This window comes from Zootoca vivipara, chromosome 16, assembly GCF_965207765.1.
Source record: "Zootoca vivipara chromosome 16, rZooViv2.hap1.1, whole genome shotgun sequence".
Classification (NCBI taxonomy): Eukaryota; Metazoa; Chordata; class Lepidosauria; order Squamata; family Lacertidae; genus Zootoca; species Zootoca vivipara.
In genome coordinates, this window is record NC_142599.1 from 20,178,364 (window position 1) to 20,198,572 (window position 20,209).

General features: G+C 46.4%; 2 protein-coding genes across 3 annotated transcripts in view; one reads left to right on the plus strand and one right to left on the minus strand.

Annotated features, from left to right (window-relative positions):
- Window positions 1-2,644, plus strand: part of GCN1 (GCN1 activator of EIF2AK4) — a 66,656-nt gene extending 64,012 nt beyond the window's left edge. Inside the window, exons 57-58 of the mRNA XM_035098566.3 lie at window positions 647-865; window positions 1,983-2,644. Of these exons, the coding sequence (XP_034954457.1) occupies window positions 647-865; window positions 1,983-2,108 (345 nt within the window). The 3' untranslated portion in view covers window positions 2,109-2,644. The remainder of the gene's footprint in view (window positions 1-646; window positions 866-1,982) is intronic.
- A 412-nt stretch (window positions 2,645-3,056) lies between these two features.
- Window positions 3,057-20,209, minus strand: part of CCDC60 (coiled-coil domain containing 60) — a 53,070-nt gene continuing 35,917 nt past the window's right edge. The window contains exons 5-16 of one of the 2 annotated variants that reach the window (XM_035098571.3): window positions 18,677-18,799; window positions 17,438-17,542; window positions 16,376-16,466; window positions 14,688-14,919; window positions 14,483-14,570; window positions 13,014-13,079; window positions 10,921-11,001; window positions 10,257-10,337; window positions 8,548-8,658; window positions 7,695-7,826; window positions 6,504-6,693; window positions 3,057-3,702 (exon numbers count right to left, since the gene is read on the minus strand). In XM_035098571.3, the coding sequence (XP_034954462.1) occupies window positions 3,595-3,702; window positions 6,504-6,693; window positions 7,695-7,826; window positions 8,548-8,658; window positions 10,257-10,337; window positions 10,921-11,001; window positions 13,014-13,079; window positions 14,483-14,570; window positions 14,688-14,919; window positions 16,376-16,466; window positions 17,438-17,542; window positions 18,677-18,799 (1,408 nt within the window). In that variant the 3' untranslated portion in view covers window positions 3,057-3,594. Of the gene's footprint in view, window positions 3,703-5,334; window positions 5,548-6,503; window positions 6,694-7,694; window positions 7,827-8,547; window positions 8,659-10,256; window positions 10,338-10,920; window positions 11,002-13,013; window positions 13,080-14,482; window positions 14,571-14,687; window positions 14,920-16,375; window positions 16,467-17,437; window positions 17,543-18,676; window positions 18,800-20,209 lie in introns of those variants that run through there. The other variant, XM_060269729.2, reaches the window with a different exon arrangement.

Below are 20,209 nucleotides of genomic sequence, written 5' to 3' on the forward strand. Positions count from 1 at the left end.
CAGGATGGAGGGTTGAGGATGGGTGAGAGCCAGGAGGCCGAGAGATGCTGAGCGTGTCAGAAGGAGGAATTTGTATCAGTATACAATTAGTCATTGGTATTCTCCCCTAGCTATTGCCTAGGAGAGAGGCCTTCTCAGTGGCTGCTCCCAGACTTGGGAACTCCCTTCCACTGGAGGCTAGGCTGGCCACTTTTTCGTTTTCCTTTTGCAGGCACACAAACACTATTTTTTTTTTGACAGGCCTGTGGCCGCCACCAACTGTCTTCCGACGGTGGGTGTCCTGTGACTGTAATGTGTTTTCACTGTTTTAAATTCTGAATTGTAACTTGTAAATATAATCAGTCTTTCTAAAGACCACTGGCAGAGGAAGAGGAGTGCAGGGGGAGCGCACCGTCCCCGCAGTGCAATCCCGGTGGGGTGCCATCATGGCTGCACCCCCACCTGCGCTGGGTGCCACGCCCCCAGGATGCGCGCCAGCCCCACCCCCGCCTGCTCTCCATCCCCCGGTGCCGGAGCATGAAGCTCCGCCATTGCTAAAGAACTTGTAGTTGCTTGTGTTGAATTGTTTTGTTAGTAAAAAATTAGCTTCTTGGTCGGAACTGAAGAGTGTGTGTGTGTGTGTGTGTGTGTGTGTTCCCCCCTGCAGTGTCTTCAGAATCCATCCAGCGACATCAAGTTAGTGGCAGAGAAGATGCTCTGGTGGGCCAACAAAAGCCCCCTCCCTCCCTTGGATCCCCAGACAATGAAGCCCATCCTGAAAGCGCTTCTGGACAATACAAAAGACAAGAACACCAGCGTGAGGGCCTACAGTGACCAGGCCATCGTCAATCTCCTGAAGATGCGAGAGGGCGAGGAAGTGCTTCAGGTATTGGCCCATCATGGAGGAGGAAGTCAGTTTCTCTTCCCCCTCTCCCCTCCCTTCCTCATGCTCTCTACTAATTGGCAGAAGCATCTTCTTCCTAAGTTGTAAAAATATCCCACCCCCAGTTCTGTGCTGGTGCTAATGCCAGCCAAGTCCTTCGTAGTATGCGACATCTGTCCTCTCTGCTCACTCCCTTGATACGGAACTGCGGACCACCATTCCCCCACCTCCAGTTACCCCCTCAGAAGGATGCCACATCGCGGTGTCATGTTGTTTAGGGGATAATAATTATTATTTCTGTGCCGCCCATCTGACCGGGCAGCTTCCAACAAATTAAACTACTGCAAGACATCAGACATAAAAAATTTCCCTACGCAGGGCAGCCTTCAGTTGCCTTCTAAAAGTTATTTACCGTATTTACTTAAATCGAATGCTCGCCTTTTGGGGCTAAATTGCGTCGAGAAAATTAAGGTGTGCATTAGATTCGACAGCACATTTACGTTAGCCAGGAAATACCTCTTGTGGTTTCAAGCTTCTGAAAATCAAGGGGCACATTAGATTTGATGGCACATTAGACTCTAGTAAATACGGCCTTTCCTTGACATCTGATGGGAGGGGGTTCCACAGGGTGGGCGCCACTACCGAGAAGGCCCGCTGCCTGGTTCCCTGTAACCTCACTTTTCTCAGTGAGAGAGCTGCCAGAAGGCCATCGGAGCTGGACCTCAGTGTCCGGGCTGAACGATGGGGTTGGAGACACTCCTTCAGGTATACAGGGAGAGAATGGGATGTCCTACTGCTTTCATTTGCCACTTGCTAATCGGATGCTGGAACAGGAGGAAGAAGGTTTTCACTCAGACTGGTTTGGGCAAACAGGGCACTGCCCCACCAATCCCCACCTGCTCTTAGCCAGTCCCCCACCTGCCTACCTTCTTCTTACAACCAGTAAGAGGGTGGCTGTGCCCATCCATGGCTCTAGCTCCACCTATTGCTGATCTCTTTGCTTTCCCCGCTGCCAGTCCCAATGAGCATTAGCTGCCGCCACGATGAGCCACAGAAGCGGGCTTCGTGGCCACCTCCCACACCACACACCCTTTCCTCTAATAACAATTATTTCCTGCAGTGCGTCTCCAAGATCCTCGATGCCGCCAGTTTGGAACTGCTGAACGAGAGCTGCCGTCGATCCCTGAAGAAGCTTGCTAGCCAGGCCGACTCCGTTGAGCAGATTGACGACACGATCCTGACGTGATTTTGGAGGCACAGAAGGGAGAGGTGGCCCTTGTTACCCATCCACTGCATCAACATTACAACTCAAAACACCAGTGGAAATGTTTTCATTTTCGAAAATGCTAAATTCTGATGGGAGCTTATGGAAAACAAAGGAAAAAGGGCTTCCGGAGTATTTAATAAAGAAATATACCAGAATAGCCTTATTAAGAGTTCTGATAGGTTAAGTAAATAAATAGAATTTGGCTCCCTCCAATTTAATTTTTTTTTAAAAAAACACACCACAGAATTGGTAGTTGGTCCTGTTGTGAATCTCCCTCCCCCACCTTTGTGTTAAAGGAGCAATTCCCACTTTGTGTAAGTGGAATTAAAGAGTTCTGTGGAGGTTGAGCAGTTTGTTTTGATGTACTGCTGATTTGCTGTTGTTGTAGCTCGGGGGGGGGCCTGCAAATTCTGTAAATCAAAACTTAATTTAAAGAGCCTCAGAAATTGGAGGCGAAAGGGAGATGACAAGTAGGCTGCTTGGGTGACAGTTTAATAAAAAGCTTTGAAACGAAACTCTGGTACTAAAGCATTATTTGCAGATACGCACTTCTGCATGGCACAGGTATGGTTTGCTGCAATTCATTAAAAAGAGCTACTTGTGGTTTTCTAGAATCCAGTGATGTGCTTCCAGGACCCTGCTTAAAAATCACATGCAAGGTTGTTCAGTAAGATCCCTCTCTCGTACGGAAGATGGCAGTAGGAGACGGTGTGTTATCTGATGAGCGAGTAAATCCCATCTGCAGATACTGGATCCCTAAGGGGAAGCTCAGTATATCATAGAATTGTAGAGTTCAAAGGGACCGTGGGGGTCATCTAGCCCAACCCCCTGCAGTGCAGGAGTCTTGCCCAATATGGGGCTCAAACACACAGTCCTGAGCTTAAGAGTCTAATGCTGTACTAACTGGATGAGAAGCCGCCGGGAATGCATACTGCTAAAACAATTTTTTTAATAATTCAAAGCATACAGAAATAACAAAACAAAACTGCCCCTTTCAGCAGAGAGAGCTGATCACCACAAGCAAAGGGATCTGCTCCCTTCACTGAATTACAGGTTGCCGCAGGCATGTAATTCCATGCCTCCTGTCCCAAATTAAATTAAACATCTAAAACTTCAAAGCAGGAAGGACCCTGTGCAAAAGTTAAAATGGCTTTGGCTGTTCAATTCTCTTGTCATTTTGAGCCTGCAGCTGCAAGCGATGGTGGTGCAATTCCAAATGAACCTTTTTTGAGAATGAGCAATTCCAGCCTTTTGAGAGGGTTCTAGAGTGTGGCCCTTAGGCCCTAGCCACGCATCATTCCAGGCGGATGAGCAAGAGTACGTTCTCCAAGTAGACACTCCAGGTGTCGGCTTCATCCAGCTCTTTCTCGGCACGTGTCTGATCTCTTTTTTAAAAAAACAAAAACAAAAAATGAAGCTTTGTCCTTAAGTCTTTTTGACCCGGCCCTTGCAGGGAGGGGGGCTTTCAGCATATCGGCGGAGCGCTGTGTGCTCGCTTAGGGATTGTCACTCGAGACTGTAACCATTGTTTGTAATCGTCCATGGGCATCTCCACAATATATTCACGCAGGAACTATGAAAGAGGCGAGAGGGAATGTGTGACAGGTTGTAAAGGAGAAACATACAGGCCACTGAGCAGGGGTGAAGAACCTCAAGCCCAGGGGCCAAATGTGGCTCTCTAGGGTTCTCTTATCTGGCCCTAGTAACTACAGTGGTGCCTTGCTTAACGAATGCCCTGCTTAACTAAATTTCCGCTTAACGAAAGGATTTTTCGAGCGGAGGGTGCCTCGCTAGACAAATTCGTTTTATGAAAAATTTGTCTAGCGAATCGCGGTTTCCCATAGGAATGCACTGAAATTCAATTAATGCGTTCCTATGGGCAAAAAAAATATTCAATGCATTCCTATGGGATTCGCTAGACGATTTTTTTGTTATAAGAAAAGACCCGTGGAACAAATTAAATTCGTCTAGCGAGGCACCACTGTAAGCTCTCACCTGTCCTGCTTTGCACCTCCCTTGAGTGCTTCTTGCCTGGCTGGAATTTGCCCTTGAACTCTGATAATACCATTCTGACTGATAATACCATTCTGGTTTGTTTTTTGTTCCGCTTTTTGCATGCATGAGGTTGTTGCTATACCTTTGCATGTATACACACCTTTTATAAACAAAAATCTCTAGGAAGAGCACAACGACAAATGGTACCAGCCTTGGCCACCATGCTTCATACCAGGCAAAACGGAAGTGTCTGCTTTTTTCACGGGGCAATAGGCAAATGCCCATTTCATTTCCTGAAATAGTAAGAGGTCTTTCGCAAAAGTGATGAAGAGGTTTTGCACAAGACCTGGAACTCGCATGCTTTTTAAAAACAGGAGCAATTAGGCTCCACACTAGTTTCACCGCCATCTATTTGATGGATCTCTTAAAGGAACAGGTCCTCCTACCAGGTTACTGGAAGCCGAACGGGCAGCAATTGGTGGAAATAGGCACTGGTATTGTTTGAATTGCCGGAAACAAAGCAAGTTTGTGGTTGGAGGACAAGTAAGGTTGGTTTGGTAGTGATACATCATTCCTACTGCAATGTCACCCTGGTGGGAGATCTGGCTTACAAGCTACAAGGCTGGACTCCGGGGAAGGTAAGGGTCCCCCCCCTGCCTCTGCTACTATAGCCCTCTACCTGCAACCCTGCTAGTTCAGCAGTAGGGGAGGGTTGTAGCTCAGTGGCAGGGCAACTGCAGAACTGTCTCCCACGTAGGGCCCTGCCTGAAACTCTGGAGAGCTGCTGCCAATCAGTGTGGACATTACTGAGCTAGATGGACCCAAGGATCTGACCTGCGGTTGTTCCCTGGAGATCCAAATCACACTCGTCTAGTCATTTGGTCAGGAAACCCTCCTAGTCACAGATTTACCTCCCTTCAATACCTTGTGAGTCTTAAACAAGTAAATCCAGCACAAAGTGAGTTAAGTATGCCATTGAGGGCTAATGTAGGGGATGTGTGTATCGTCTTCCCCCAAATTTCCTTTTCCCTTTAAACCTAAAAGCAGATTCAAGAGACTTGTGTGTATAAACAGGAAAAAAGCATGAGGACCTTCTGGCTCATTTTCCATGCAAGGTCGTCCCCCTCCTCTCCACCTGCCATAATTGCTTGTACCCAAGGAGAGGGGTGTGTGAGCAACTTCTAAAAACAAGCCTGCAGGACCACAACACTTATGTGAAAAGGAACTGTATTGGATTTCTCTAGTTGGATGTTCTCTGTTCTCACGCACCCAGAGGCACTTGAGACAAACGGGAAATAGCATTCCTCTCCTGTCCAAGACCCCCCTTGCCCCCTTTTGCCTTGGGTGGTTCTTTAGCAAGCTCAGGTGTTCTCGTCTCGAGGTGGTACGGAAGCAGCTCCAAGCCCGCCACGTCCTCAATTACCTAGGACAGGAGACAGAGCCCAGAGGAAAGTGGGAGTTGTAGTCCAACAACATCTGGGGACCCAGGGTTGAGAAAGGCCGCCCTAAGGGTATCTGCTTGGCCACAATGAGCACAGGAAAGATGCTGGACTTGAGGGGCCTTTGGGGATATATTTTTCATCCCAGGAGTTCAATGGTGTATGTGAAACTGTCCATGCTAATCTTACCCTAGATCAGTTCCACTGTGCGACCCTCCTTGAGCTTCTGGGATGTATATAGAAAGAGGAGAGGAGGAAACACCTCTCACCATACCTGCCAAGTTGCTGTCCGCGAAATAAGGGACCGGGCCGGAAATAGCAGGCCGGAAGTAGCGCTGCCGCCATTTTGGAACTGGGCGGAGCATGCTCAGAAGTGACTTTTGATGCTGCTTTGCCCAGTTCCAAAATGGCCGCCGCGCCAGAAGTCGCACTGCAGCCATTTTGGAACTGGGCAGAGCAGCATCAAAAGTCACTTCTGAGCATGCTCCGCCCAGTTCCAAAATGGCCGTCGCGCCAGAATAAACTGGGGGAAAACAAAAAAAATCTGTTTTTTCCAGCTAGGAACAGCTGGAAAAACGGGGATTTCCCGGGGAATACGGGAGACTTGGCAGCTATGCCTCTCACTCTCAACTCCCTCCTTTGCAAGATGGCAATAATAACGCTGACCCATCTTGCAGAGGCTTTGTACCGATTGCTCCAATAAAAGGAGCACGTTTAAAAAGGTAATCTAAATCCTAAATCATTCTGGACAGAAGCAGAGGCCTGCAGAGCACAGCCTCCCTCCCAGAAGGCCAAATATTTCTTACCAGGATCCTTGAGCTGGAGCCTAATGAACTGAATTTTGTTTTCTCTCTTTTGTCATGGAGAGGCTCAGGGATGAGCAAATCTGCCTTGGGCCCTCTCGGCCCTTTCAGACAGACTCTCCTTCCGCATCTCTCACCTCCACAGCCGCGCAGATGTCCGGAGAGCAGATTTCCCAGATCCGAAGCTCCCCCAACACTTTCAGGAAGGTAGGCGGTCGGATGCGCAAGTCCGGATTCCTTGCAAACCTCTCCAGTTTCTTTAGGACTTTCTGGGTACGCCGGTCTCTCTTGACGTCATCTGGGATCCTGGCCAGCAAAGTGGAGAACCTGGGAACAGATACGAAAACACAGGCATTCCAACGCAAGTGTCCTGGACGGCTTGTGGTGAGCTGTTAGGCCAGCGTTCCCCAAACCTGGGTCTCCAGCTGATTTCAGACTACAATTCCCATCATCCCTGACCACTGGGGTTGCTAGCTAGGGATGATGGGAGTTGTAGTCCAGAAACTCCTGGAGACCCATGTTTGGAAAACATTGTGTTAGGTTCTTCCAAGATGGCATTTCCTCCACGATGTGATGGAGAGCAACTGCATGTCAAAACAGTTTCTCTCCCACCCACCAAATGCCCATGACAGGTCCTCAAGACCAGGGGTCAGCAAACTTTTTCAGCAGGGGGCCGGTCCACTGTCCCTCAGACCTTGTGGGGGGCCGGACTATATTTTGGAAAAAAAATATGAACGAATTCCTATGCCCCACAAATAACCCAGAGATGCATTTTAAATAAAAGGACACATTCTAATCATGTAAAAACATGCTGATTCCTGAACTGTCCGTGGGCCGGATTTAGAAGGCGATTGGGTCGCATCCGGCCCCTGGGCCTTAGTTTGGGAACCCCTGCTCAAGACAATGCTTAAAGGCTGCAAAATCCTCAGATGGGGAACGGCAACACCTGTCCGGCCATATCTACCTCCCTACTGGAAACCGAGACAGGAGGGCAGAACTCTGCCCACTTCCTGGTTTTAAAACACCTCCCCTTGCCCACCGTTTTTGCATGTTTTCATCCCGCTGGGATTTTTTTTTTTTTTACATGCCTGCTGCTCATTGAGAAGTGACTTCCTGTGACCGCTGAGATTCCTGGCCTCCCGGAGGTCACCTGTAAATGCCTCTGTGCTTTCAACTGCCTCCTGACAAGCTAGAAACTTTGGGTTTTGTTTTTAAAATGCCAAGTGCCAAGGTTCTTTGGAAGCTGGCTCCTGATGCCAGTACCCTGTTTTGCGCTCTCCCCGCGGCAAAGCGCTCTGGCTTTTCAGCCCTTCTACCCGTTTCCTCACCAGTTCTCAGACTCGGCGTCTTGCTCCGGCTCTGTCCCCACCATCGACTGCCTCATCCGCTCGAGATCTTTTCGGAACTTGGTGATGCGACTCAGGCACAGGTACTTCCTCGTGCTCTTCTCTTCTCGCCTCCTGCCAATTTAGCTCACGTTTGTTTTTTTTAAAGTGAACCCCCAGCTGCAAGTTCAAATCTGCCCTGTTCTGGTGACAGGGACGCAGGACAGGCAGGGCTGAAGCTGGGAGCCGCAAAGTAAAAACGGGAGGGGTTTTTGAGGCAGGGGGACAGTTTCCCTAAGTAGTAGCAGTTGCCAGGACATCACCTTGTTTGCCTCTACATAGTCACACTGTTATTTCGGACATTGTGATATATCAGTGCATCATAATGTTTAGGTGGCGATATATCCCAATATATGGTGCTGGAGGAGACTCTTGAGAGTCCCATGGACTGCAAGAAGATCAAACCTATCCATTCTGAAGGAAATCAGCCCTGAGTGCTCCCTGGAAGGACAGATCCTGAAGCTGAGGCTCCAATACTTTGGCCACCTCATGAGAAGAGAAGACTCCCTGGAAAAGACCCTGATGTTGGGAAAGATTGAGGGCACTAGGAGAAGGGGACGACAGAGGACGAGATGGTTGGACAGTGTTCTCGAAGCTACGAACATGAGTTTGACCAAACTGCGGGAAGCAGTGGAAGACAGGAATGCTGGCGTGCTATGGTCCATGGGGTCACGAAGAGTCGGACACGACTAAATGACTAAACAACAACATATCACAATGTCGAAAACCAGACATTGCCCAGCCCTAGTTCTGGGCTTGGGCTCATAACCAAGATGGAAGCCAAAATATGATTTACCTCTCTAGGATATCCAGTTGATCATGCAGCCTGAACGCAGACTCGTGGGCCACCTCGTGGAAGATATCCTTCATGTTCTGGAAAGTCTGCTCTTTCCTTTTAAGGAAGAGGCTGGAGGAGAGAGAGACAGAGGGATTAACCCACAGGCTCCAGATCTCTAGAGAGGTCTGGGTAGGTCCAGTTTATCTGCCCAAGCTGGCCAGTTTGGGAAACGGACCTCTCTGGGACAAACAAAAGGGCTTGGGTCGGAAAACCCTCCTCTCCTTGCCTGAGATTCACAGCAACGGGTATTCAGAGGCACACCGCCTGGGACAATGAAACTGGAAGAACGTAGTTAATAGCCACAGATAGCTTGATCCTCCATGAATTGGTCTCATCCTTTCTTAAAAAACATCGCCTTGTGGGAGAGCGAGTTCCATACTATATACTCCAGGGGAAAAAGCCCTTTCTTTTGTCTGCTCTGAATCTCCCACTGTTCAGCTTCACCGGATGGCCTCTGATTCAGCTCCTGGGACAAAAAAGTTCCCCATCCTATGTTTCTCTCCTATGCTAACTCAGCTGAACAGCCCACTAAACTCCCTGCTCTAGAGACAAGAAGGTCGAGAGGTTTTACTAGGGGGCCGCCATACGTCTGGACACAGCTTGTATTCTGCCCACGTAGACAGCGTTTGGACTGTTTAAATGTCCTGGACAATCTGGACATATGGCAGTTCCCCATCCTGCTGTGCAAAGTGCAAAATGGTCTGATTCTCACCTCCTGATGCTATTCCAGGGAAGTTTTTAATGTGTGACATTTTAATGTATTTTTAATCTTTGTTGAAAGCCACCCAGAGTGGCCGGGGAACAAATAATAATAATAATAATAATAATAATAATAATAATAATAATAATAATAATAATTATTATTATTATTATTATTATTATTATTATTATTATTATTATTATTTTGTTTAGCCTGTTTACTATGAATCTTCTTTTCTCTCTATCTCTTTTTCAGTTAAATTTTATTAAGTTTCAACATTTCTAACACAGGCAGTCAAAACACAAGTTCGTCTTTTTTCTTATTTTTGTCAAATTCCAACTCAGTTATTCATGGAGTTGTTCTTTCTTCCCGTCTGCTGCACCCTATCTTCTATCAAATCATAACCACAATGTTATAATTTAGTTACTTCTGTTGCTCGTAGTTCAAATCCTGCTCGCGAGATCATCATACTATTCTTTAAATAGTCCCAAAAATGCACCCATTCTTCCACAAAACACTCATCATACTATGAATCTTCTTTTGGAATTTATGTATGATGTTTGTTTTGATGTTAGAGATGATGCTCAGTTTGGTAGCTACCTGTATTTCACAGAATGTAGAAAAGCTCTGGCTTTTAATCGTACTAGCTGTTTATTTTAAGATATTTCTCACTTACATTGTAAACCCCTAAGGGTTCTGTTTACAGATAAGCAGTATATAAATTACCATACACACACACACACACACAGGTCATCCCCTCTCTATCAGCAAGATAGCAGGGGAAAGGCCCAAATTAACAGCTGCATTTCCCCTTCATCGCCTTACTTTCTGCCACTGAGACATCCCTGGGTGTGTGCAAACTCCTCCTCCTGGGTGATGTCAGAGTTTGTGGGAGGAGCCTCAGTGCGGCCAGAATAGAGTCCCTCCTATTGACCCTCAGGAAAGAAGCCTATCTCCGCACGCCTACCTTTGAGGTTTGCCGTCAGTTTCATCGTCTGAGTAGGTTGCTGTCACCGTTTTATCTTCCCGGACAGTCACCGTCATCGAACTGCAAGGAAATTCAAAGGGAAATGGACACACACAGCTAACAATCCAGGGGAAGGGGGGCAGGTCTGAAATCAGGGGGCTTCTTCTGTGCAAGGACGAGGATATGAAAGTTTGTGGATCCGGGATTATTAGCTCGAGGAATCTAGCCTCAATTACTCAGGGAAAGAATCCCGGGGCGCTTCTCGCATACAGGATTGCTCTTGGCGCCTGTCTCTTCCAGACATCCAGAGTTAGGAGTCTCAAGTAGCTGAGAACCCGTGCTGCTGTTTTGCAACGAGTGCAAGTCCAGAGTTCAAATCCCACCAACGCTTCAGTTTCAAGAGAACGGCCTGCAAGTTCTGTTACGCACAATGGAACGTCACAGAAAACACGATTTAAGTCGCTCTGAAAGAATATATTGGAGCATTTCAAGTCATTTGTCCCGGTGAAAGGCAGCACATTGAGAGCTAGCTGCATTGATTGTAGCAAGGCACCCCTAATTAGTATTATTGGGTCATTATGAGATGGTTGCATAATCCTAGGATGATGCTGAAGGCACCCTGGCTTTCTGAACTTGCCACTACCCTGCTGCTCCCCCTCCCTACCTCTTTGGCCTCTGCTCCCCTGAAGTCTCCTCTTTTGCAGCTCCCGTGCTGGTCTTCTCTTCCTTCGAGGACGAAACTGAGCTGTAAAGCAAGACACTCAGATTTAGCAACATTAGAAGAGTGGCAGACTATATCTATAGCTATAGAGAATATGTCCAAAAATATAGTAGCAATAATCTAACCATGCTAGCTTTCGAGTGATTAAAAGGAAAATACGAAGTGGAATTTAAAAGGAAAGAGATAAGGCGATATTAGAAAGTATTAGATAAATGCTTGTAAGAATGCTGAACATTTTTAGTACACTCAGTTTAAAGAGAAAGTATCTGCATTGGGTAATGTCAGGAAGTCGATTTTTCATTTTCATTTATTTATTTTATTATTTTTTATTTTTTCTCTTGGTTTTTGAGGGAAGAAATAAGAATTGTAATAACAAGGAAGAAATAAAAAAAATGATCTGTATTTAATGAGTGGTATTTGTGGTTTCATGGTTTATGTTATGTGGGAAAATTCAATAAAAATTAATAATAATAAAAAGAAGATTGGCAGACAAAGATGATGGAAAAGGCAGAGCTAGCGAAGCTGACTGGGAAAATCCAAAACCAGTGTGATCAAGCTTTTCAAAAAGACGGGGGTAAATTTATGCAATATTTGAAAGGCAATTGTAAACATTTAAGTCAGGATTGACTTAAGAAGACTTGTAATGCTGATGAGTCTACCTTTTTGCTTTTTATTTAAATAATATGACAATGGCAATGGGAAAAGTAATTAGGAAAAAGTAGAAATGTGATGATATAGTAAATAATTAAGGTAACCATGAATCGGGGGGGGGGGAGTCGATTAGCTCATATGAGCAAAAAGTAATGTGAATAATGAGGATGTATTAGAAAATGGAAACTTAATAAAATATTATATATATATATATATATATATATATATATATATATATATATATATAAGCAAGACACTCCCTCAGCACATGACTCCTCCAGATCCAGGAGTCACTCTGCAGCAGTGGGCATGGAAGGTACTGTCTAGCACAGGCATCCCCAAACTTCGGCCCTCCATATGTTTTGGACTACAATTCCCATCTTCCCCGACCACTGGTCCTGTTAGCTAGGGATCATGGGAGTTGTAGGCCAAAACATCTGGAGGGCCACAGTTTGGGGATGCCTGGTCTAGCAGGTCACCATCATTCTCAAGTGGGCTCTCTCTTACGATACAAAGGGAGCACCACTAAAGATAAAAGAAGACTTCTCAGGTAGCCTCCTATCCAAACATTGAGCACACCGGCTCAGCCTCTGCATGGAGGCCAGAATATCAAGTGGTTATAAGTAGGATTTGACCCAGTCCACTTTTAAAATACAAATCTACGTAATCTGCACTTTCTTTGGTATCAGGAAAACCCAAACGCAGCCGCCCTTTGAAATTTGCACATCTCCAAATTTTGCAACATAGTTCTCCCATCAAGCAACATGCGCAACGATGTGCATTATAGAGGAAGGCATGAGCAACAATGCGAGCATCAGTGCAGGCAATGTACAGAAATACATGATGTTAGGGAACTTTTGCTCTGCAAAGATGTGTGTTTTAGGCAAAATTGCATTAAAAAAATAATAATCACAGAGTTGGAAGGCACCTTGAGGATCATCTTGTCCAACCCCCGCAATGCAGGAATCTTTTACCCAATGTGGGGCTTGAACCCACAACCCTGCGTCCTGTGCTCTACCGACTGAGCTATCCCTTGGGATAAATTTGCATTAAAAAATACTGGTGAGTTTTCATATGGTCATTTTTTAAACACAAACACACACACACACACACAAATTAAAAAACATTTAAAAGTAATCAGACATTAGCAAAACTGACTCCTGGTATTGCCATTGCACCCATAATATTCACACTGAAGATCTCAACTGCTCATCCTGTTCTCACAGTGGCCAGGCAGGATGCTCTGTGGCTTCCAGCCACTGCATGAAGAAAATTCGTGTCTGAATTGTAGTAAAAACCGTAAAAATGAACGATATGGCGCACTGTTCAGCTGCGTCGCTGCCATGTGCACCATGCTCAGTCGCTTTCTCCTGCAGAGTCCCTACCTTTTGCCCTTCTGCCCAAACGAAAATTCGCTCTCCAGCTCGCGCCTCGACAATATGGTGTGCGAGCTGCAAAACAAGGAGGAGAAACTGAGTTTTGCACGTGGCCAGAATGCAGGGATTGAAGCCAAAATGCCATGAGAAATGTCCACCCCACCCCACCCCCCAACATTTGGCCTCTCTTTTGAGATACACAGTCATCTGATCCTATGAGCGGGTATAATTTTCCACAGTTGTCCAATCGGGGGCTCTCTGGGTAGGGCCTTTGGAGGAAATTGGGGAGATAGGAAGACCCTTAAGCCACATTTACATCATATGCGAATGACAGGGCCACTTTAAACTTTCATGGCTTCCCCCCAAAGAATCCTGGGAGCTATAGTTTGATATGGGTCACTAGAAGACACCCCGCTGCTGTCCCAGAGCTCCCTGAGAAGAAGGATCAACTGTTGAACGACTCGGAGACTTGTAGCCCCACGAGGCGGAATAGAAGTTTCCTAATAACTCTCAGCACCCTCGGCAAAACACAACTCGCAGAATTGAGGGAAGCCGTGACTGTTCAAAGTGTTCTCAGAGTGCTCCAAATATATGGTGTGATTGTGGCCTCAGGGAGCAAGCAATGGAATGAGCTGCTGGCTGCGTATGTGGGAATGGCAGCTCCCCAGAGTGGCTGCGGAAACTCAGCCAGATGGGTGGGGTATACATATAGTATTATTATTATTATTATTATTATTATTATTATTATTATTATTATTATTGGAACTGCCAATCCCACAAGTGTCACCCTACATCCATGGAGCAGCGCCAACATAAGAACTTGCTGAATCAGGCCAGCTGCCCATCTAGACCCGCATCCTGTTCTCGCAGTGGCCAACCTTTTCTGGGAAACCAGCAAGCAGGATCCGAGCCCAAGAGCAAACTCCCCTCCTGTGGTTTCCAGCGACTGGGATTCAGAAGCATTGCTGCCTCCGACAGCGGAGGCAGAGCAGAGCCGTCACACCTAGCAACCTTCCACAACCCTCTCCCCTCTCTTCTCAATCTTTGGAATCACCCGAGGAGGAGCATTTAAAAACGCCAATCAGCATTTCAAAGGGACCCAAAATGGTCACTGGAAAAGTTGCAGCGGCCCATGGGTTGGTGAATGCAATTCCATAAAATCATAGAATTTTAAGAGTTGGAAGGGACCCTGATGGTCATCTAGTCTAACCCCCTGCAGTGCAAGAATCTCGGCTCAAGCATCCCTGACAAGATGCCCACCCAGCCTCTGCTCAGAAACCTCCAAGGAAGGAGAGCCCACCACCACCTCCTGAGGGAGGTGAATACTATCAGGAAGTTCTTCCTGATGTTGAGTCGGAATCTCCTTTCTTGTATCTTGAAGCCATTAGTTCAAGTCCTACCCACGGCAACTACTTCCAGCTGAAAATAAGAACAGCGCTCTTTATACTGCGACTGCTTCCACAAAAGGCGCGACATACCAGCCGTGCGTCAAGTTCCAAAACATATTTTCTTTGCTAAAATTCTTCGCCACATCTTCGTGCACCATCTGAAGCAGCGTCTGCAGTTCTGAGAAGCGGATGCAAAAAAGAAAAAGAAAAAAAGGCAGGTGATATAATAAAGAAATTCTGGAGAGGGGTAGTTGTGGCAGCCTAGAAGGGAGGCGCTGAGCTCTTCGGGACTCACGGTAACACATCGGCTCCTCTTCCTCCCTGGTTTGCTTGCTGAAGACGGACTCCATCTCCTCCCCTTCCTTGGCGCTGTCGGAAGGGGGCTGAGCTGCTTCGTCGTAGATGGGCGACAGGGAGCTTGTGCTGGTGAGGGTCGTTTTGCTGTGGGGAGAGGAGATGCTCATGGTGGAAGACCTCTTGGGGACTTTCTTGCCCCGGTACTGTCCTTTCTGGGTGTATTTTCTGCCCTAGAGAAATGCAACAGAAAGCCCATAAGAGGCAGGGCCTCGTCAGGATGGAACTACTGCTTAACGGGGACAGGGATGGACATGGACACACACACACACACACACACACACACACACACACACACACCCCAATTCCACAAAGTATTAGGAAAACATGGGAAACCGATTTAGGCACCTGGCTTGAGGATGAACAAAGGGGCAGACAATGTGGTCAGCTTTGCCTTGACGGACCATTTTGGCACGCATTCAAGGAGGTGCTTTGAAGATGCTATTCTGTTGGGACCGGACGCTTGTAAAAAATTCCGGATGTTATCAAACTCCAACAATATTATGGTGGAGATGCGGCAGAAGAGGATTGGTGCTTTGCCTGCTGTGGGGCTGCCCTATAGGTCAATTTTTTTGGAACGAGGTCTTTTTGGAACAAGACCAAATCCTCTGCTGAGATCTGATTCTAGCACTCTTCTTGACCAGGAGGAGAAATAATTGTGGAATTCAATACAGAGAATTATTGGCTACGTTTCTGGTTGCTGCGTGGATGGAATGCTCTCTTCCAGAGAAGTTCGCCTGGCGCCTTCATTACACACTTTTAGGCGCCAGGCAAAAACGTTCCGCTTTAACTAGGCCTTGGGTTGATTGGCATCCAATGCCCTTTTATAACGTGTTGGGGAGGGAGAGATTATTAGGTTGTTCTTGTTTTTATTATGTATTTTGTGTTTTCATATTGTGATTTTATGTTGTGAACCACCCAGAGCCCTGGGGGTATAGGTTGGTATACAAATTTAATAAACAACAACAGCAACAGCAACAATAGCTAGTTGTTGGAAGTGGGGTTCAGAGCCCACCAAGGATGGATGGTATAAAAACAAGTATGAGGGAGGCGAAGCCTATGTATGGTGGCCTCCAACACTCACTGCAGAGCCATAAGGCAAGCCTCAGTTTTCCCATCTGCAGTATGGAGACAATGACAGCTACCCAGTATAGCATTAAGTAACCACCCCACCGGAGAAAGAATTTACACTCCTGCAATGGAACTGCTTCTCCTCCTCCTCCTCCTCCTCCAACCACACATGCCACGGAAACTGTTCTGAAAGGCTGGCGAAAAACCCCAGAACCCCAGGGTGTCAGGAATGGTGATTTGTTTTATTTTATTTTTTCAAGGCTCTAAACAAAAACTAAACAACTACAGTCGTACCTTGGGTGTCGAACGGAATCTGTTCCGGAAGTCCATTCGACTTCTGAAAACGTTCGACAACCAAGGCGCGGCTTCCGATTGGCTGCAGGAGCTTCCTGCACTCAATTGGAAGCCGCGTCGGACATATGGCTTCCAAAGAACGTTCGCAAACCGGAACACTCACTTCCGGGTTTGCGGCGCTCAGGAGCCAAAAACGTTCAAGTCGCAAAGGCGTTTGAGATCCAAGGTACGACTGTATTTGGAAACTGGCATAAACCGAGTTACCTTTGCATGCAATAGAAAGTGCTCCCATCGAGACTTCACCGTCTTTTCTTTCGCGATGACTTTCAAGGAACTTTTTGCACCGCCGTAGTGCCTAAGGGGAAAAAAAGAAGGGGGCGAGCTTTCAGTGGCTACACCCTGGCTTTTATTCCATGCCCCTTTTGGCTCTGCTGAGATACAACTGACTCTTGGGCCTAGCCACAGATCCTACATCCAATGGCAGGACCCAGTCATGGAAAGTGCCCAGCTTCTGGCTCTAAACACGTGCAGAGTGCTTTTCCTACGGCTAGTGGCCTGTCCTCTCTTGAAAGTATAGAATACGAAAAAAAATAACACCTCCACCCCACCCCCTCCACCTCATGTGACTCATTTGTTATTTTTGTATGTGTGACCTCCTTTTTTCTGTTTGTCTTTTGTTTTTCCAATGTGATTATTTTGTATTCGGAGGAAATTTTATTTGTTTCCTTTGTTTCCTTTTGATTTCTGTTTATGTTAGAAAATAATTAATATTTGCTTAGATTTTTATTTGATGCGCAATTTTGATTTGATTTTAATTTCTATGTATGCTTGGGTATGTTTTGATTTGTTTGATTAGTTTTGTTTGATTTGTAATTTATAATTTCAATAAAGTTTTTCTAACTCTTAAATAAATAAAATAAAGTATAGAATACGGAATTTACAGCTGTGTAGCCTTCTAAATCCAGGGCTAAATTCTTCAACCCAAGCTCATGGGATGACTTTTTTGCATAGTTTACTCACAGCGGTGAAGCCACAGTCAACCTCAACCAACAGGAGTTGCTCTACCCCAGGCATCCCCAAACTGCGGCCCTCCAGATGTTTTAGCCTACAAGTCCCATGATCCCTAGCTAACAGGACCAGTGGTTGGGGAAGATGGGAATTGTAGTCCAAAACATCTGGAGGGCCAAAGTTTGGGGATGCCTGCTCTACCCCATTTTCAGAGCCACCTCCCCATTTCCAAGGTATCTCCTTCTACCAAGCCAGAGGGGGGGGAACCAGCCCCCCCCCCAAACAACCATCACCTGGCCTAACTGCACCAAGACCTACCTGGGATGCCAGCATGTGATCACAGGTTTCATGCTGCAGCCGGAATCCAGCGTCAAAGCTTCCAAGAACCAGTTGAGGGCGCATAGCTGCCGGAAGATAGAGTCGCTGCCAAGGAGAAAAAGAGAGAAAGGCAGGTGGTGGGTTAATTGGCAGACGGTGGGGCTGATTGGCAGAGGGGGTGGGCTCAGGGGCAGCAGGGCTTGTGAGTTTGGGGAGGGGGAAATGGGCCACAAGGCAGAGAACTACGCAACCAGGCTTTGGGCTTGTGGTCCTCAAAAACAACAGTTTAGGTATAACAATAACCACGACAATAATGAATTACTTCAGCCCCACTCATCTGACTGAGTTTCCCTAGCCACTCTGGGCAGCTTGTAACAGAATATGAAAAAAAAAAACCCACAGTGAAACACAAAACTTAAAAAAAAAACTTCCCATACAGGGCTGCTTTCAGAGGTCTACAGAAAGTCGTATAATTGTTTATCTCTTTGGCATTTTGATGGGTGTTCCACAGGGCGGGCGCCACTACCGAGAAGGCCCTCTGCCTGGTTCCCTGTAGCTTCACTTCCTGCAGTGAGGGAACCAAAAGAAGGTCCTCAGAGCTGGATCTCAGTGTCCGGGCTGAATTATGGGGCTGGAGATGCTCCTTCAGGTATACTGGGCCATTTAGGGCTTTTAAAGGTCAGCACCAACACTTTGAATTGTGCTTGGAAACATACTGGGAGCCTCTGTAGCTCTTTCAGGACCGGTGTTATATGGTCCCGGCGGCTGCTCCCAGTCACCAGTCTAGCTGCCGTGTTCTGGATTAGTTGTAGTTTCCGGGTCACCTTCAAAGGTAGCCCCACAGAGAGCGCGTTGCAGAAGTCCAAATGGGAGATAGTGCATGTACCACTCTGGCAAGACAGTGTGCGGGCAGGGAGGGTCTCAGCTAGCATACTAGATGGAGCGGGTAGACAGCTGCCTTGGACACAGAATATATGCTAAACTCTCTTGCAGGTACTGTTCAAGGGAAACAAACACTCTTCCTTTAACCACCTGCTTAGCATCTTCGTATTCCATACGTGGTTATGACCCCCCTTTTCCCAAGGGAACAAATACAAAGGAGCCAAAGTCCCCCCCCCCCCGAGCATGTACAGAGAGCCTTTCCCAGACCAACAAGCCAACTGCAAGTGGTCTCTGAAAAGAAATGGCAAGCAGAGAATCAGAGAGTATTCCCGATGTTATTAACGCCTTTGAACGTACAAATGGGCTTCCGGATGCTTTTCCGACAGCAGGCCGTTGTAGACGGGGGTGAAAGGTCGGACAATTTTCTTCTTCTTCTTCTTCTCCGTCTCTCTCAGAAAGGGACATTCTGTTAGAAAGAAACTTGGGGGAGAGAGGGAGAGACAAAGAGACACAGGTGTCAGAAAACAAATGCACAATCTGTTCTAGACAGGAACTGCTTATTGATCCCATTTACACCCGCTCCTGGCACTCCTTGTCCTCTCTGAAGAACACCCTGACCTGTAGAAGTTAGCACCCCCTTAGACATTTATAACTGCAGAGTCCTGTACAAGGAAAGTGTCATAATAGCAAAATCAGCCTCCTCTTCGGTCTCTTGCATGCTTAACAGCTAAAGATGCTCCTTTAATGAAGGGCTGGGGAATCTTTTTTTAATTTATTTTATTTTGACCAATAATTTTTTTATTGATTTCTTTTTCCAATTTTAACAATTTACACAATACATAATTGACAACTGTGCATCATATAGCTTTTTCCAGCTCTGACTTCCCTCCTCCCCCCAGCAGGTAAATTAAATCAATCCTCTCGCGTATTATCCAATTTTTACATAACATCAGATATTTAGGATTTATCTCATAACCGCTAGGGTTTCCATATCTTTATAATTATCTTTAGCATAGTCTACAAATTTACTCCACTCTTTATGAAATTTCTCATCGTCCTGATCCCGGACTCTGTGGGTCAGTTTGGCCATCTCCATGAAATCTAGCATTTTCGTTTGCCACGCCATTATTGAGGGTATCTCTTGTGATTTCCACTTTTGGGCGATTAATGTTCTGGCCGCCACAGTGGAATACATAAAAAACCTTTGGTCTGGTTTTGCAATCTCTTTATCCATCAGCCCCAGTAAGAAGGCTTCAGGGTTTTTTGGGGGGGGGAGGTGTACCTAAGTATCTTTTAAAATTCATTATACACCGATTCCCAAAATATTTTAAACTTAGTGCACCCCCACCACATGTGGAAAAATTCACCATCTGAATTTTTTTATTTTTTATTTACTTATTTTAAAGGTGATTTATATTGAGAAAAGTGTCTCATGTGCTTAAGGCATAGAGATATTATCACAATTCCTTCGAATACTGATTCAAATTGTGCCATGTGCCATGCAGAGCCTCCACTCATTCCCCCTATACCAGTGTTTCCCAACCTTGTGCCTCCAGATGTTTTTGGACTACAATTCCCATCATTCTTGACCACTGGTCTTGCTACCTAGGGATGATGGGAGTTGTAGTCCCAAAACATCTGGAGGCACAAGGTTGGGAAACACTGCCCTATACTACTGTCCGGTCTATGAGTGCCATTGAGTGTATACCCTAAACCCACGTGCAAGAGAGGCGTTCAAGGGCAAAGCACACGCTCTGCTTGCCAAAAGGTTCGATCCCCAGGTAGGGCTGCGAGGAACTCTGGCAGAGCTGCTGTCGGCCCGTGTAGAAAATGCAGAGCTGGGTGAGCCAATGGTCTGATTCGGTATAAGGAAGCCCCCTATGATTGGGG